The sequence below is a fragment of the Talpa occidentalis genome, unplaced genomic scaffold (genome assembly GCF_014898055.3).
Source record: "Talpa occidentalis isolate TD23 unplaced genomic scaffold, MPIMG_talOcc4v2.1 talOcc4.8, whole genome shotgun sequence".
In the NCBI taxonomy this organism is placed as follows: Eukaryota; Metazoa; Chordata; class Mammalia; order Eulipotyphla; family Talpidae; genus Talpa; species Talpa occidentalis.
Window position 1 is genome coordinate 98235326 of NW_023605194.1, and position 18501 is coordinate 98253826.

The window sequence follows — 18501 nt, forward strand, 5'->3', positions numbered from 1 at the left end:
ATTGTCACATGGCTTCAGTGTTTTTTAAACTGGAGGAATTCCCATTACTTTTTCTTCAAAACTTTTCTAAAGGATAATTGACAAACAATAAACTGCCAAATTTCAATTTTCATTGACCTGTGTGTAACCCATGTAATCATCAGCAACATCAAGACTAAGAAAATATCCCTGATGCCCATATGTGTTCCATCTAAACAGTGTTCCTGCTCAGCCCCCTGTTTTATCCTTATGACTTTGAACTTTACAAGAATGTCAGGTCAGTTGTCAGAATGACAAACCCACTTTCTAGATGAGTTCCGCTTGATAAACTCTAATGAAGTATCTTTGGCCACAAAATTACACAGGCAATGTGTTCTTCCCACTCTATGCCAGTAGGGGGCACACATACCCTTTTATCTTTTGGTTTGAGGGGTGACATGAAATGTCTCCAAACTGAAGGCCCCTTTCCTTTTGTAATAAGTTGTTTGTGGATCTAATGCCTTGTTCCCTAACCAATTTCCCCCAAGACTTTAACAACCAGGTAGGATTCATTCAGAGAGACAAACATTTCCAACTAACACACCTCTGTTTATTTTCTGGTTAACAGCATAAGAGTCCTGCCATTGAACCAAAGCTACAGGGCACAGTAACTAATGCAGTTCTTGCTAGATCTTCACTAACAGATTCTCCTTATTAGTCATAATCCCTAACTATCTGTTGCAGCCTTGTCTGGCAAATCAAATCTTTCATAATCTCCTCCATAAGATATCACGGAGCAAGTTTAAAACTTAGATGATGCCAAATTTGGATACCATTTCAAGATACTCTTTAAAACCTTCATAGCCAGTCAGTCAGCTGCATTATGCAGAAAGGTGTCCTGTGCAAGGCTGGTCCCAGCTCCTTGTTTAGAGCTGACTGTGGAATGCTCTGCTGTGTGCTGACTGCTGACCCATGGCGCTCCCAGGTGAAGAGGGAACTTCTGGTGGAGCATCTCCTGCAGGCGCTGAGGGCTAGCAAGGCAGTGTGCTGCTGCCTCAACCCCTTGTGCATCAAAGGAAACAAGAGACGGGGGCAATGTGCTGAGGCCCCTATTCTGCTGCTCTGCTGCCCCTGGACCAGGCAGGCTGTTACATTCTGATTTGTTCTGGGTGTACCTTTTGTCCCAAGAGGTCCCTTCCACCAGTTCCTTCATTTCTTGCAGAAAGGAAGCTGGAACCTGAGTTGTACAACTGTGCCCTTGGCTGGGACACCATATTCTCTACCTGAGTGCGAGGCAGCTCTGGAGTCTGTCTCTATCAACCACCACTCTATGGTGGGCGCATTCTATGGTCCTGGGATAGGTCACAGTAGTCGGGAGGGCGCAGAGGCTAACGGGGAGAGTCAAGCAGACCCATAAACTTGAGGTACGGAGTCCCTCATTCTATTGCCCGGACTGGGGGTGCAGACTGAGAGGCCAGGATGACCCCGGGCCCCAGCTCCACTTCCTACAGGGAAAAAGAACTCACATCACTGACCTTTGAGATTTCTGTGTCTTCATCAGCAATGATTGGATTAAGTGGCACTGGAAGCCAGGGGGGATTACAGAGGGCAAATGAGTCTGCAGATTAGCACAACTCAGGGCACAAATGTCCCATTTCTCAAAAAACTTCCTGCCCCACCCTCCTAAACGACCCACCCCCAGCTCCAGCAGCATTGAACTAAATCCACTCATCTAGGTAGGTGCCACCCTCCCTTTCCAGGGAGGGCGGGGGAGACAACACCTTTGTAGGGTGGGGCCCAGTAGCCCCACCCACCTAGCAGGCTATAAGTAGCCTGGTCACACCAGAGACCCTGCACTCTGCTGCCAGCCTGGCTTCAGACCCCTTCCAAGGGACGGACCTCAGGGACCAGCCTCACAGACCATAAGCCCTGCCAGAGTCAGTGGAGTCAGCAGCACAGGTAAGGGGGAGGCGGCACCGGTGCAGGAGGGAGGCCCAGAGCAGAGACCTGGCTTCCTGATGCCCACGGCTGCGGGGCTGAGATCGCACGCCAGAGGCTATGCAGGCTCCATTTAGCTGGTTTTCAGACAGTCCCTTCTAATTTGGTTCCCAGGCCCTTTGGTTTGAGCATAAAATCTTCCCTGAAATCCCAGAGGAGGTGACGGAGTGGAGAGGTGGCCCACTAGAGTGGGGCGCTAGTGCCAAAACCCATACTCTCCCCAGCCCCTCTCAGTCTCTGGGGTTGACATGGGCTGGCTGGGATTTGGGGGTGGATGGATCACACAGAGGTCTCCTTTAAAAAGGGTGACGAGCAGAGCACAGGGCAAAGTAGCCTTATTTAACTGCAGGAATCTCTTCTCATCCTCAGGACCAAAGAGGCCTTGAGAGCCCGGCTGACTTGTGACTAGAGAATTGCTGAGCTTGGCTCCACATCCTCTCAGCTGCCTGCCAGCCCAAACTCCTGAGGAAACCTCCTCAGCCCAGCCCAGGCCTTCACACGCGGCCCAATGGAGGTCCCAGCAACCCTGGCAGCGCTGCAGGCAGAGGTCTACTGTCCCATCTGTCTGGACTTCCTGACAGACCCCGTCACCATCCCGTGCGGCCACAACTTCTGTCGCTCATGCATCCAGCAGTCCTGGAAGGATCTCCTGGACAGGTTCCCCTGCCCTATCTGCCGCTACTCACAACAAGAGAGGCACTTCAGTGCCAACCCCCAGCTGGCCAGGATGATTGACTTGGTCAAGCTGGTGCACAGCAGCAGCAGCCAGAGCAGGCAGCAAGAGAAGGTCCTGTGTGAGCGGCACAACCAGGTGCTGGGCCTCTTCTGTGAGGATGACCTGGAGGTGGTGTGTGGCCTGTGCACCTCTGACCACCAGGGTCACCTGGTGAGGCCCATGGAGGAGGCTGCCTCCCACCATAGGCAAAGGCTCACTAATTATAGGGAGGTCCTGAAGAAGCAGGTGGCAGATGTAGAGAAACTAGTCACTATTCAAGACAGAAAGCTAGTGGAGCTGAGAGAGCAGGTGGGACACCGCCGGTGGAAACTAACTTCAGAATTTGAGCACCTGAACCAGTTTGTAGAACGTGAGCAGGAGGCAGCCATGTCCAAGCTGGCCGAAGAAGAAAGGGACATTCAGCAGAAACTCAGTGAGAATGTAAACGCCTTTACAGAGCACATTTCCACCCTGAAAGGGCTACTCAAGGAGGTGGCAGAGAGGAGTGTGATGTCAGAGGTGAAATTGCTGAGGGATATCAAGAGCCTCCAGGTCAGGTGTCAAAGCCTGGAGGCCCCAGCTGTGAGCTCCTTCCAGTTAAGGCGGGAAGGCTTCAGTCTCCCTCCTCTGTATTCAGAGAGGATTATAAAGAGATTCAGGGAGGAAGTGACTCTGGATCCCCAGACAGCACACCCTAACCTGCTCGTGTCCGAGGATCACAAGTCTGTGACATTTGTGAGGAAAAGGCAGAAAGTGGCCCGGAATCCGCAGAGGTTCGTGGCTGAGACAGCGGTGCTGGGTGCTCAAGGCTTCCGGGGAGGCCGCCATTACTGGGAGGTGCAGGTGGGAGACAAGCCTGAGTGGGCCGTGGGGCTGTGTCCAGACTCCCCGTCCAGGAAGAGGCAGAGGCCCCTGGCAGGTCAGGACACGCGCTGGACCTTTGGGCTGTGCGCTGGGGCCTATGTGGCAGTGGGCCGCGCGTCTGTGCCTCTGGCTCTGAAGGAGAAGCCCAGAGGGGTCGGCATTTACCTGGACTATGAGCTGGGCCAGATTTCCTTTTACAGCGTGCACGACAGGTCCCACATCCACTCCTTCAGGGAGACGTTTTCTCAAGCGCTCAAGCCTTACTTCTGTGTGGGTCGGGATTCTCAGCCCCTCACAGTCTGCGCAGGAAGAGATGATGAAGACTGAACTGGGACTCTGCTCCATTTTCTTCCTGTCATTTATGGATAACCAGTTGAAGTTTGTAGACCTGTCAGTAAATGTAGCAACATTTTTTTCGTATTCATTAAAATTAAAATCATGAAAAAATATGTTGTGTTTGTTTGTTTCTTTTTGCTTCAACCAGAATTATGATCTTGGGACAACAGCAGAGATGTGTAATTGCTGTTTGTGAAAATCTGACACTGCCAGTTATAAAATGGTTACAGGCTCCTGGATCCGGATCTTCACTACTGGAAAGGCAACAGTTGGAGAGATAAAAGTGGGTGGGAGGAATCAGATTTAATTCGGAGCCTCATGAGGAAGCAACCTGTGAATATGCTGGAATATTCTCCATAAGGCCATCTCCTGGATTGGGGAGAATCAGGGACTTAACAAGGAATGCTACAAAGGGAGGAAGGCTAAAGAAAATCAGAACTTTCAAGATATCATAAGTAGCAGGAATCCTTGGATTATCCAGGGATTTTCAGGTTCTGCAAGCCCCTATTTCTTTTGTTTGTTCTGACAGGTCAGTCATGGTGCTGGAGGGCATATTTTTTTTCTTTAAGATTTATTTTATTTACGTATAGAAGAGCTGGGGTGTAGACCAGAAGTGCGGGGCATGGGGAAGGGGGAGAGGATCTGTCTTCATTCTATCTCCATCTTGGTCTCAGTGGGTTTTGCCAGGATTTCTAGTTTTGTCTGCAAGAAAAGATAAAGAGGACGAGAGCAAGGACGAACAGGGCCAAGGGGAGGAACTGTGGTGTCACCCTGGTGGCTCTCTCAGAGCCCCTACGTATGGTGTCCATTTACATTCAACCTATACATCTATATTTTCCCTTTGACCAAATGTTTCAGGTGAGAGAACAGATGTAACCTCAGGGAGACTGTTCTCAGCCATTTCAGTGTATAAAATGACCCTTTTCCAGTGCCAGTAGACATGTCTACATTTGTTCACAGAAATATTCTACTGTTTGTAAAGTACCTAAAGCTTTCAGGTGAGAGAGAAGAGGCAGTTTCAGGGAGACAGTCACCTTTCTGTTGAGTGGGGGGAGGCACTGACCTCTGACTGTACTTACAAATTTGTTTTTGTGGGGAATACCTTGGAAGGCACAGAGGGAGGTGTCTCCATGTAGAGCAAAGGGCTGACTTGTTTATTGTCCAACCTAGGAAAGATGTTGTCATTCCCCAAGGCAAACGCCAGGCGGATTCCCTCCTACTGGAAGGGATTTGGACCTTGTTGATTATCCATAGTGTATCCTGAAATAGTTCTTGCCTGAAAGAGAATTTTCAGTCTATCGTAGCAAGAAATTTTGATGGCCAAATGAGGTAATTCATACAAATAATGTGACATTATTGTAGCATCTATTTCACTGAAGATTGAAGTTGGGCCTAAGTAAATTTAAGGAGACTGCAGACTATGGAGGACTATGATGGCCCCAGATCCACTTTCTGATTAAGAAAACATCTTTGCTCTGGTGATCTTTCTGATTTCAGTTTCCTCATCAGCGTTGATGGGATTAAGTGGCATTGAGAGGATTAAGGCAGGATTACAGACTTGCCAAAGAGCTGGTGCACATGAGCACAATGCCCCCCCCCCCATCTGGCCTGATGGGGCCACACCCTGTCCACCAACCAGACATCTGAACATCCTCTCAGCTCCAGACCGGACCAGCCCTCCCACTTAGGGGCGGAGCCACCAGTATTTGTGGGTGGTGCCCTAGTGTTCCACCCACCTAGTCATATATAAATACCCTGGTCACATCAGAGACCACTCTAGCTGGTTCCAGACTAACTCAGACCCCCCTTCAAGAAGATCTTCCTGAGAGAAAGGCCCAGCAAAATTGAAAAGAGCCCAAAACCACAAGCTCAAGGTAAGCAGGCATGTGACAATGAGGACCTGGGGAGAGCCCTGGCTCTCTGAGTTTTCTGGCCCTGGCAGGGATTGAGCTCATATTCCAAGGAGGATCCAATCTCTATTTGCTTATTAAAGCACCTGCCATTTATAATGATGGCCAGTGCTAAAATGAGCTTTGCCTTGAAAATTCATGCTAAGGAGATGCCCATATTCCAACTTGTCTCAGTGTCTGCGGAGTGGGCATAAAGTGACAGGGGACTGGTGACTGATATCAGTCTGAGGGTTGGTGACTGCCTGTGACAGAGCGCCCGGAAGTGTTTGTCTGAAAGCAGATGAGGAATCCACTTCCAGAAAGTCTCATGAATGATGCTGATGAATAGGTAGGGAGTCGACAGTTTATGAGGCCCAGTGTTCCTGCTTCTCTGACCCAGTAGGAAGGACAGGGGCCAGGGTGGGGCAGTGAGTAGGGCATGCATTTCCTGTGCAAAAGGAGTTTCAGAGTGGGGATCCCTGCCAGAGCTCCTCATCCCAGCCCATGAGTGAGTAAATGGGAAACTGGCCCATGTGAGGGGGGGCGGAGGGGGGGGGAAGCTACTCAGAAGAGGTGCTGTTGGCAATCATTTTGAAGACACTTCCGACTAGGAGGTACATGGGATGGGGTCAGGGGAGGACAGAGCATGTGAGGTGTATGAGGGGGATGTCCAGTTGTGGCTCTGGTCTCTGAGAGACAGTGGTAGCAGATGGAATCCTTGTTTTTTTTTTATTTTTTTAAAGATTTATTTATTTATGCATACAGGAACTGGGGGTACAGGCCAGAGGTGTGGGGGTAAGAGGATTCACCAGAGACAGGGTGGGGAACAGAACAGGAAGACTGAAATACACTGCTGAGGGGAGCAGCAGGCTAGTCAGGAGAGGCCTGCTGCACCATGTGGGTACCTCCTTGGCCGAGGATTGAACTCATGCTGCAGTGGCTGCATATAGCTTCATAGGTTGCATCTTAACCCCTTGCGCCACTGGGGAGGCCCAGTACAGATGGAATCCTTATGCCTGGCTTTGCTCTGTCACCACTAACTTCATCTGAATGGGGGATTTGCCTGTGGTCAGAGGAGTGGGGACCAGCAGACAGATGGAGTTGGAATGGAAGGAGGTTGAGGGCAGCTTTGAGTCAACTGTAAAGACAAAGGATCTCAGAACTTTGAACTAAAGGGAAAGAGAAACATGAGGCCCAAGGAAAACTATAAAGCAGTGATTGGTTTGTGGGAACCAGGAGCAGTGACACATTGACAATAATGGTTAGACGCATTAACATCTCTTATTAGCACACATTTTTACCCTAAAACAAAGTAGAGAAATAACCCAAAACCATGAACATACGTAGAAAATTATGTCCCCATGTCTCCCTCTATATGTGAAGAAAACCTTTTCCACAAGGCAATAATTGCAGTACTAGAGAAGAATATTTTTAAAAGATTTCCACTATTTATTTCCACTAATTATTTTGTTTTAGAAATATATATATATATGTATGTATCAGGAAAATAAAATAGATACTATTTGTCACTGATATACAGCCCCTTCATTACTTTAACATATACAATTCTTTTTCCCTTGTTATTTATTGTTGAAGAAAACTGATGGACTGTCCAGCTGATGCCCTACCTAGACATACATTTCCACCACTTCTGGAAGTTGTGGCTCATTCCTGACAAAGTGGACACACTAGTCGAGAAGAATGTGAGTGAAGGTGACTGAGCCAGGGGATCAGTGATTGTCTGGGCCCTGTCTCCTCCTGGAAGCTGATTCAGAGAGAGGAAGGAGGACAAACACGCTCGTGGGATTACAGCTTCCTGGATCCCTGGGAAGACCTTACACCTGGGGAGAGTAGGTGCCAAGGAGACATCTGCTTCTCACCTCTCCCAGGGGCTGGAGGACCACGACTTGGTGGAAGGCGTTTGCCCAGAAAGCGCCTCTTACACAATGGCCTTTGCCGCCTGCCTGGCTGAGCTCCAAGCAGAGGCCAGCTGCCCCCTCTGCCTGGACTACCTGAGACACCCAGTGACCCTGGACTGCGGCCACAACTTCTGTGGCTCCTGCATCCGGCAGCGCTGGGAAGACCTCCAGGACATCTTGCCCTGTCCCGTGTGCCTCCAGCACTGCCCCGCCGGGAGCCTCAAGAGGAACACCCAGTTATGTCGCATGGTGGACATTGTCAAGCAGCTTCCCGCCGAGAGAGGCCCAAAGCAGGAGGAAGGGGCCCTGTGTGAGAAGCACTGTCAGGTGCTGAGCCTGTTCTGTGAGGAGGACCTGCAGCTGCTGTGTCCTCAGTGCGGGGTGTGCTCTGACCACCGCGACCACCCGCTGACGCCCCTTGGGCCAGCTGCAGCCAGGCACAGGCGGCAGCTCAAAAGCTACATGGAGCTTCTGAAGCATCAGGTTGAAGTGGCTGAAACAGAGTGTGAAATGCAAATTTGCAGATCCATTGAACTGAAATGGAAGATGGAAAGCTGCAGGGAAGAATCACGCCCTGAATTTGAAGAACTTGGAACTTCCCTGAGAAAGGAGCAAGGGGCGATTCAAGCCCGGATGCTCATAGAGGAGAAGATCATAGGCGGAAAAATCGTGGAAAACAAGAGCCGGCTGTTAAGCCACCTGTCCACGCTGAAGAATCTGCTCACTGAAATCCCAGAGAAGTGTCTGCAGGGAGACCTGGAGTTACTGACAAGCGTCAAGAGGCTCCAGAGCAGGTGTGAGCTCCTGCAGTCTCCAGCAGTGATTTCCTATGAACTCCAGCGAGAGAGCTGCCCGCTCCCTCCGCATTACTTGGGCCTGCAAAACATCATGAGCGCCTTCCAGGAAGACTTGACCCTAGATCCGGCAAAGGCCCACCCAGGCCTCATTGTGTCCCAGGACAGAAAAAGTGTGACAGTGAGAACACTGCCACCAGGCGGCCTCGGGGGCACCCGGGGTGCTCCTTCTCACCCAGGGGTCCAGAGTGCGGAGGGCTTTGATGCTGGCAGGCACTTCTGGCAGGTGGAAGCCAGAGGCACAGGGGCCTGGTGCCTAGGTGTGTGCAAAGAATCCTTCTGCACCAAGGCTCCGAGGTCACCGTGTCCGGGCCCTGTGTGCTGGCAGCTTCAGCCCTCGCTGTGGGCGCGGGGTCCGTGGGACCCAGAGCAAGTTGTGCGGATTGGGGTTTTTTTGGATTATGAGTTGGGGGAGCTTTCTTTTTTTGACCTGAATCGCAGGTGCTATTTGTATACATTCACTGACCTGTTCACCGAAAAACTGATGCCCTATTTCTCCTTTGGGCCTTCCTCAAAACCCCTGACACTCAGCTTATTGTCTTAGAGGCGTGATCAACTACCTGGAGGTGATATTGTATGAGTGTATTTCTTCTTTGTTATTGAGAGGCATACTGACAATAAAGATTTTCACTCCATTTTCCCTGTTTATTGAAAACTTAGGATTTGTCCTTTTTCCCTTCAACCACAACTGGGAAGCTGATAAAAAGGCCCATATGCATCTTCCTTTGTAGCAGGTGGAAGACACACTGTTAGGGATAAAAGAGGGCTCTCTCACGCACCCCCGAGGATTCAGATGCATGTCTGTCATCCCACACTCCAATTGGGGCTGTGACTTGATTTTAAAGACCTGGCAGTTCTGGCAGATCTGGGTCTTTTAACTACAGTTTCCTCTGGACTGGAGAAGAGGGAGGGGGATGTTCCAGTTAGTCCCTGAGTCTAGAGGAGTGACTGGAACAGAGTCTGCATAATTAGGAGCCACCCTGCCCCATCTAAAGAGGGGAAAATTTAAAAAAAGCTCTTAAGGGCCTCCCTGGTGGCTCTGATGGTTGAGCACCAGACTGTGAAGTTGTCCACAGCTTCTGTAGTGCAGGTTTGATCCCAGCCAGTCCAGGAGCAACCCACATGGCATGGCAGACCTCTGCTGACTCGCCCACTGCTCCCCTCAGCAGTGTATTTCGTCAGTCTATCGGTTCTGTTCCCCGCTTTGTCTCTGGTGAATCCTCTCACCCTCCTGAACCTCTGCCCTGTACCCCAGTTCTTGTATAAATAAATAAATCTTAAAAAAAAGTTAAAAAAGAAAAATAAAACCCTCCTGCTTTACTGCTCATGGCAGCTCTGCTTTCTGAGACTGCCTGCCCCTCTGGCCCTGTTCTATCCTATCCCTTCCTGATAAACTCTGTGGCTGGCTTCATTCTGGTGTTTTGTGAAATTCTGTTTTCAAGAGACACTAAAGGCCTTCAGGTGTCTCCATCTGCAACAAAACCCATGAGTCCACAGTAGTTCTGGGCAGTCACCCAAACTGCCCAATAACCCCTTATGCGCCTCAGCCGGTCTCTTCACCCCACATTCCCAGGCTTTTTGGGATTGACTCTGTCAGCCTTCTCACTCCCCCATAAACCTCATTCTGGGACTAATCAACCTTTTCACAACCTTCTGCTGTGTGTATCACAGCGCCAGTGTTGACATTGGAAACATATGTGGTGGGAGTGGGGGGAGCCACCCTGGCTAAACAAGTGGGTCTCAGTAACTGTGATGTTGGCAACTGGTGGAGACTTGGAGGCCACCATCTGGGTGGGCTCCCCGGGGCCTTGACTGGAACTGGCTCTGCTGCCCAGGTAGGTGGGCACATTCTGCTGTGCCTTTGGTGCTGCATTTGTGGAGTTCTCCAACCAACCACAACAGTAACTAGCCACAATAGTAATCATATCTAAGCTTGTGTACTTGTATATAACATTGTATTTCTGGACGGACTCAGAGACAGTTAAATATGGCCGCGCTGGAGCAGAATGAGGAGACCTGCTGGCCTGGGATGTGGGAGCAGTTTGCTTCCAAGTGACACCTCCTTTATAAGTGATTGTTTCTAAATTTGTCTATGTCACTCATTCTTTAAAAAGTCTCTGCATTGGGCCTCCCCTGGTGGTGCAGAGGTTGAGCTCTGGGCTGCGAAGCTGCCTGCAGCCTCTGCAGTGCCGGTTGGATCCCTGGCCACCGGTGAGAGTCCCACATGGCGCACAGACCTCTCCTGCCTCGCCCGCAGCTCCCCTCAGCAGTGTATTTCGTCAGTCTGCCTGCTCTGCTCTGGCTCTGGTGAATTCTCTCACCCTTCCGCGCTTCTGACTGTACCCAGTGCTTGCATAAATAAATAAATCTTTAAAAAAAAAAAAGTCTCTACAGCCAATAAATCTAAATAATGTTCACTGGGTAATTACTACCATCCTTAAGGAATCCCCTTATGCTGATTTGTGGCTGGAGGCAGCACCCACATGAAGGACACCCTCAAATCCCACCGTCCCTTTCAGTTCTTTGGACAGTCAGATCTTTGTGGTAGGGCCTCCAGAAGTATCCTTACATAAATAAACTTGGAAAGTTATTTTTTATAACTACTTACTCCATCACCCTCCCTCTTACCCTCAGAGCCCTCAGGCTGCTGTGTGAGGATATCCAGTCACACTGGGCACCTCAGACCGTGTGAAGCCCAGCTTGGCTGTTCTCATCAGAAGTCAGTCAGGCTCTAAAGTGACTATTTGATCTTGAGGATGAAAAAATATTCCTGTAGGTATTTGTTCCTTTTCTTGCATCCGTGCACTGGTTAGCAACCCAACACAGTGTCAAACACAATAGCCAGAATCCTTTCCTGTGTCCATTCTCAGAAGGAACACAAAATTGCACCTTATCTGTCAGTTTTTGAATAAGTAAACCTTCGTAAGGGTGTCCTTTGCTAATTGGCTAAATTTTAATAATTTTTATTTTTCTATCATCCAGGTCTCTTTTTTCATACCTACCATGGGTGAGCTCGCAGAGAATGGGTTCCAGCAGCTCAGGCTCCTCTCTGTGGGATCTCACAAGCTGTGCTTGCTTCTCTGGGTGGAACAGGCTGGCGCTTCCTTTTTTTTTTTCTGATCTTTTTCTTTCAAGTGTTTCAGGAAACTCTCTGGGCTCTTGGAGAGCTTTGTGTGCCCAATATGAACATGAATACTCTTGGCAAGAATCCTGCTCCTGTTTGTTTCCAATACCCATTGCATGCTGGGTAACATTACAGACACTCTAGTGTTAACATGCTAACGTGCAGGGCATTCCTTTTCCGAAAGTGCCCATTCTCTTCATGTCCACAATGTCGCCTTTCTTGCAGGTTTGCATATCTGTGACCAAAGGAGCACCTCCCTGTTCTCTTAAAGAGTAGTGGGGCCTCTCTTCTTCCCCTGTGTGTTGGTTATTTTGGTGACTTACTGGAAGATGATAGTTCCTTTTCTAATTTTTTTAAGACAAGACCAGATGGACTAGTTGGCTAGGTTGCCATAGGAAAATACCAGACTTGGTGATTAATACAGAAATGAATTCTCCAGAGTTCTGGAAGCTAGAAGTTCAAGATCATAGTTCAATATCATAATTTCTCATGAGGCTTCTCTTCTCATGTGGACTTTCCTCTGCATGGACATCCTTGGTCTCTCCCTTTCCCTCCCCTGGCAGGGAGAGAAAGGTGTTGACCAGTTGACCCTACGGAGACATGCAGGCAGAATCTCTTTCCAGGGAGGGGGGCAGAATAAACTGCTGACTGCACTGCTCCAAATCAAAGCACACAATTTTATGAACTGCAAAATTTGAAAACAAGGTAATCTGTCATTTAAAGCAGACACCATCAGAGATGGATCCTTATCATTTGAATTACGTCATTTATATGTATCAGACCCCAGGACATCATCTCACTTGATCTTCCCAATCCCTGGGCATGAGACCAAAACTTCCATGTTTTAGATAAGTTGAATTCCCAATACACCAGGTCCAGTCAGGTAATGCCAAGCCCTTTATGATGGGAGAGAATCTGTCTGAACTTTCATGGAGAGAGATACTATCTTCCTCACCTTGGTTATAAAAAAACTGCCCTTTGTGCTTCCTCAAGATTCCAACTCACCTTTCCTGGCTGTCGGTCCCCAAAATACTACAGAGAGTGCATTCGGCCCAACTGAGTACTTTGAGAGACACACTGAGAACTGAGTCCCACCTGACATTTCTCCTTATGTGACAGGAAAACGTGTATGTGTAGAATATGTGTAAAATGCAGGGTATATTGGGGCAGTGGAAGTTGTATGCATGGCAATTGAAGAAATTCAGAAACAAGTAAATCACCTTTTTTTTTTTGGGAATGTTAACCCCAAATCATATCTTTATGGAAATAAAATGAAAAAAAAAGAAACAAGACAAGAAATACTTAGTGCATAATTTTAATTCAGGTGAGTATAATAAAAAATGTTACTATGCTCATGACAGGTACGCAGCTTCAACTTATTATCCATAAATGACAGGAAGAAAATGAAGCAGAGTCCCAGTTCAACCTTCATCATCTCTTCCTGCGCAGACTGTGAGGGGCTGAGAATCCCAACCCACACAGAAGTAAGGCTTGAGCACTTGAGAAAACGTCTCCCTGAAGGAGTGGATGTGGGACCTGTCGTGCACGCTGTAAAAGGAAATCTGGCCCAGCTCATAGTCCAGGTAAATGCCGACCCCTTTGGGCTTCTCCTTCAGGGCCAGAGGCACAGACACGCGGCCCACTGCCACATAGGCCCCAGCGCACAGCCCAAGGGTCCAGCGCGTGCCCTGGCCTGCCAGGGGCCTCTGCCTCTTCCTGGACGGGGAGTCTGGACACAGCCCCACGGCCCACTCAGGCTTGTCTCCCACCTGCACCTCCCAGTAATGGCGGCCTCCCCGGAAGCCTTGAGCACCCAGCACCGCGGTCTCAGCCACGAACCTCTGCGGATTCCGGGCCACTTTCTGCCTTTTCCTCACAAATGTCACAGACTTGTGATCCTCGGACACGAGCAGGTTAGGGTGTGCTGTCTGGGGATCCAGAGTCACTTCCTCCCTGAATCTCTGGATAATCTTCTGCAGAGCAGAATACAGGGGAGGGAGACTGAAGCCTTCCCGCCTTAACTGGAAGGAGCTCACAGCTGGGGCCTCCAGGCTTTGACACCTGACCTGGAGGCTCTTGATATCCCTCAGCAATTTCACCTCTGACATCACACTCCTCTCTGCCACCTCCTTGAGTAGCCCTTTCAGGGTGGAAATGTGCTCTGTAAAGGCGTTTACATTCTCACTGAGTTTCTGCTGAATGTCCCTCTCTTCTTCGGCCAGCTTGGACATGGCTGCCTCCTGCTCACGTTCTACAAACTGGTTCAGGTGCTCAAATTCTGAAGTTAGTTTCCACCGGCGGTGTCCCGCCTGCTCTCTCAGCTCCACTAGCTTTCTGTCTTGAATAGTGACTAGTTTCTGCACATCTGCCACCTGCTTCTTCAGGGTCTCCATGTAACTTCTGAACCTTTGCCTATGGTGGGAGGCGGCCTCCTCCATGGGCCTCACCAGGTGACCCTGGTGGTCAGAGGTGCACAGGTCACACACCACCTCCAGGTCATCCTCACAGAAGAGGCCCAGCACCTGGTTGTGCCGCTCACACAGGACCTTCTCTTGCTGCCTGCTCTGGCTGCTGCTGCTGTGCACCAGCTTGACCAAGTCAATCATCCTGGCCAGCTGGGGGTTGGCACTGAAGTGCCTCTCTTGTTGTGAGTAGCGGCAGATAGGGCAGGGGAACCTGTCCAGGAGATCCTTCCAGGACTGCTGGATGCATGAGCGACAGAAGTTGTGGCCGCACGGGATGGTGACGGGGTCTGTCAGGAAGTCCAGACAGATGGGACAGTAGACCTCTGCCTGCAGCGCTGCCAGGGTTGCTGGGACCTCCATTGGGCCGCGTGTGAAGGCCTGGGCTGGGCTGAGGAGGTTTCCTCAGGAGTTTGGGCTGGGCAGGCAGCTGAGAGGATGTGGAGCCAAGCTCAGCAATTCTCTAGTCACAAGTCAGCCGGGCTCTCAAGGGCCTCTTTGGTCCTGAGGATGAGAAGAGATTCCTGCAGTTAAATAAGGCTACTTTGCCCTGTGCTCTGCTCGTCACCCTTTTTAAAGGAGACCTCTGTGTGATCCATCCACCCCCAAATCCCAGCCAGCCCATGTCAACCCCAGAGACTGAGAGGGGCTGGGGAGAGTATGGGTTTTGGCACTAGCGCCCCACTCTAGTGGGCCACCTCTCCACTCCGTCACCTCCTCTGGGATTTCAGGGAAGATTTTATGCTCAAACCAAAGGGCCTGGGAACCAAATTAGAAGGGACTGTTTGAAAACCAGCTAAATGGAGCCTGCATAGCCTCTGGCGTGCGATCTCAGCCCCGCAGCCGTGGGCATCAGGAAGCCAGGTCTCTGCTCTGGGCCTCCCTCCTGCACCGGTGCCGCCTCCCCCTTACCTGTGCTGCTGACTCCACTGACTCTGGCAGGGCTTATGGTCTGTGAGGCTGGTCCCTGAGGTCCGTCCCTTGGAAGGGGTCTGAAGCCAGGCTGGCAGCAGAGTGCAGGGTCTCTGGTGTGACCAGGCTACTTATAGCCTGCTAGGTGGGTGGGGCTACTGGGCCCCACCCTACAAAGGTGTTGTCTCCCCCGCCCTCCCTGGAAAGGGAGGGTGGCACCTACCTAGATGAGTGGATTTAGTTCAATGCTGCTGGAGCTGGGGGTGGGTCGTTTAGGAGGGTGGGGCAGGAAGTTTTTTGAGAAATGGGACATTTGTGCCCTGAGTTGTGCTAATCTGCAGACTCATTTGCCCTCTGTAATCCCCCCCCTGGCTTCCAGTGCCACTTAATCCAATCATTGCTGATGAAGACACAGAAATCTGAATGCTCAGTGATGTGAGTTCTTTTTCCCAGTAGGAAGTGGAGCTGGGGTCCGGGGTCATCCTGGCCTCTCAGACTGCACCCCCAGTCTGTGCAGTAGAGTGAGTGACTCTGTACCTTCAGGTTTAGGGGTCTGTTTGACTCTCCCCCTTAGTCCCTGCACTCTCCTGGCCACTGTACCTATCCCAGGGCCGCAGAATGCTCCCACCCAGAGAGGGGCAGACTCAGACCCTGGAGACACAGACTCTGGAGCTGCCTCGCACCAAGCAGACAGTTGTGCAAGTCAGGTTCTGGCCTCCTTGTCTGTAAGAAATGAAGGAACTGGCAGAAGGGATCTCTTGGGACAAAGATGCACCCAGGGCACCTCAGAATGTAATAGGACTCCCAGATCCAGGGACAGCAGAAGCGCAGAATAGGGACCTCAGCACATCCCCCTCTCCTGTTTCCTTTGATGCACAAGGGGTTGAGGCAGCAGCAAGCTGAATGAGCCCCATTCTTTCCAGGCCCGCAGCCCACCCTCATGCTCAGGAAGACAGCAGGTCCTCTCCACCTGACTCCACTGCACGGTCTGTTACGTAATTCACTCCAGTTCTCTCTCCCTCACTTCTCTCCATTCACTCCATGTACTTGTCTTTCAAATGAAATATTCATCATGTTCCTTAAATAATGCAGTGACTTTCATAACTCTTGGAAAAGAGAAGTCTTTGCCACATCTGTGAAGCCCTGCAATTCTGTACCCTGCTGTTCTCACGGTCAGGCTCCAGCCTCCTGCCCCTCCCCGAACACTCAGCACAAAACATCCTCCTGCCACAGGGCCTTTGCACAGGCAACTTTCCTCCATGGCAGCCCTAGTGAACCCACACTTTATTTGCTCCCTTATTTTTGCAGATCTCAGGCTAAATATCAATTTCTCTGGATAGCTCTGAAGCTCTGACATTCTGCAACACAATTCATTTTTAGCAGCCAATTCATGAGGTGAATTGTAACTCAGAATTGATTGCAGAGATTCATCCACATCTTTATTGATACCAACTGGCTTATTTTCTAACAATCTATAAATTAATAGAAAGTGTACTGAAATGATGTATAGAGATTTTTTTTTAAAGATTTATTTATTTATTTATTTATACAAACACTGGGTACAGTCAGAAGCACGGGAGGGTGAGAGAATTCACCAGAGCCAGAGCAGGGAACAGAACAGACAGACTGACGAAGTACACTGCTGAGGGGAGCAGCGGGAGGCAGGAGAGGTCTGCGTGCCATGTGGGACCCTTGCCCGGCGGCTGGGGATTGAACAAGCGCTACAGACAGAGGCTGTGGGCATCTTCGCAGCCCAGCGCTCAACCGCTGCGCCATGAGGGGAGGCCCAGTAATTTTTTTATTATTGTTTTTTTTTTTAATAGAGGCATGTTTTATTTATTTATTTATTTGTTTGTTTGTTTGGTTTATACAAGCACTGGGTCCAGTCAGAAGTGCGGGAGGGTGAGAGAATTCACCAGAGCCAGAGCGGGGAGCAGAGCAGGCAGAAGGACCAAGGTACACTGCAGAGGAGAGCAGCGGGCGGCAGGAGAGGTCTGCGCGCCATGTGGGACCCTCCTCCGGTGGCCGGGGAGCAGCCGGGGATCGAACCGGCGCCGCAGAAGCCGCGGGCAGCTTTGTAACCCAGCGATCAACCGCTGTGCTACCGGGGAGGCCCAATTTTTTATTATTGTTTTAAACACTGTATTTTGTCTGCTGGAAATCAACAGAAATTCACTCCCTGTGTTTGTGTATTTTCTGCCATTAAGGAAGAAGTAAAGGAATAAAGGTGAAATCAAACACCTAGTAGGAATATATATCTTTCTTCTTCATACATGTGTGATTAAAATGATGAGTTGCTTTTCAAAAATTTCAAAACTCAGGTTGCATACACACCAGTGCTCATTTTGTGCATTCCTATCTTAGTCTTCTGTAAGGAAGATCTTTTCCCAGGTAATCAAGTTATAGGCTCAGGTTTGAAATTTCCTCTGGCCTTTCTGGACCTCTCTGCATCCTAGTAAACTCATCTAAAAAAAAGCAAATAATATAGAACCTGAACACATTCAGAACAGAAAACATCTGGTCATTAGAAGGAAGACTCCAAAGTTCTTTGGTCAAAATCAAAGATCCTTTCCTGCTCACTCTGGATCCAGTAGAAAACTTACCCTCTACAGTCCTTCACAGCCCCATTCTGGCAGTAGCCAGTCTCTGGTGGACAGATGTTGCATCAGGAGTGCGCTGAGGGAGACGAGCAGGTGCAAGGCAAGACTCTGCTGCTCAGTGAGCAGCCCTCATGCTGTTTATTCTCAGTAACAAGCAAGTGTGACTAATTATGGGACAAGAGCAGGAGGAACAGGGTCCAGGGGAGACAAAGCATAATCATTTTTTAAGGGTACCGGAGGGGACAAGTTTACAACATATGAGGAACTGGAAGCATCGAGCTGACCAAACATACAAAGCGGGCTCCTGCGTAAAGAACGGTATATATGTGACGCGATCCCTGAGCTATACCTCATACTACCTCAAACCATGACCACACAGCCACGGTGATGGCTACCTAGGCGTCCCCAGGCTTGCCTCGTGATGCGGGCCATTGTCTTAGGGCAGGCACAGAGTCTGTTGGAATGAGAGGCCATGATGTCCTCACTGCATACTTCATGAGACACCAGCGATGGTGCCTCGGGAACCCAAATTGCATTTGACTTATTTCAGAACTATTGTCTTGTCTTAGGGGTCCTGGTCTCTCAAAGAGGCTATTCCAGAATCAGTTGAAATGTTTGTTAAAAACAGACACCCAGACCCAATACTGTCCCTAAAGTCAGAAAAGTATGTGTATGTGACAAGTTTCCCACAAGTGCTGATCTGAAGCTCAAGAATCCCCTTCCAGGATGTCTCAGTAAGAGACAGATAGTCTGTGAATGGGTGGGAGTGGAAGGAGGAGACCCAGGTAGCCCCCACCCCAGTTTCTGGCCATATAAGGACCTCATCTTCCTCCATGAAGGCAGATGGCTGGAGGGGTCAGCAGCCAGTTC

General features: G+C 49.8%; 3 protein-coding genes across 3 annotated transcripts; 2 read left to right on the forward strand and 1 right to left on the reverse strand.

The window, feature by feature from the left end:
- The first annotated feature begins 2464 nt into the window (after positions 1–2464).
- LOC119234743 (tripartite motif-containing protein 75-like) lies at positions 2465–3862 on the forward strand. The gene has a single exon (XM_037497753.1). It carries the CDS (start codon positions 2465–2467, stop codon positions 3860–3862), a length of 1398 nt encoding a protein of 465 aa, XP_037353650.1.
- Positions 3863–7706: 3844 nt separating this feature from the next.
- LOC119234744 (tripartite motif-containing protein 75-like) lies at positions 7707–9077 on the forward strand. The gene has a single exon (XM_037497754.1). The coding sequence runs from the start codon at positions 7707–7709 to the stop codon at positions 9075–9077; it is 1371 nt and encodes a 456-aa protein (XP_037353651.1).
- Positions 9078–13078: 4001 nt separating this feature from the next.
- LOC119234745 (tripartite motif-containing protein 75-like) lies at positions 13079–14482 on the reverse strand. Its single transcript, XM_037497755.1, has one exon. It carries the CDS (start codon positions 14480–14482, stop codon positions 13079–13081), a length of 1404 nt encoding a protein of 467 aa, XP_037353652.1.
- Positions 14483–18501: the final 4019 nt, after the last annotated feature.

Bases quoted from the DNA above. Each gene is read 5' to 3' on its own strand.
- LOC119234745 (XM_037497755.1), bottom strand. From the start codon at position 14,482: ATGGAGGTCCCAGCAACCCTGGCAGCGCTGCAGGCAGAGGTCTACTGT.
- LOC119234744 (XM_037497754.1), top strand. From the start codon at position 7,707: ATGGCCTTTGCCGCCTGCCTGGCTGAGCTCCAAGCAGAGGCCAGCTGC.
- LOC119234743 (XM_037497753.1), top strand. From the start codon at position 2,465: ATGGAGGTCCCAGCAACCCTGGCAGCGCTGCAGGCAGAGGTCTACTGT.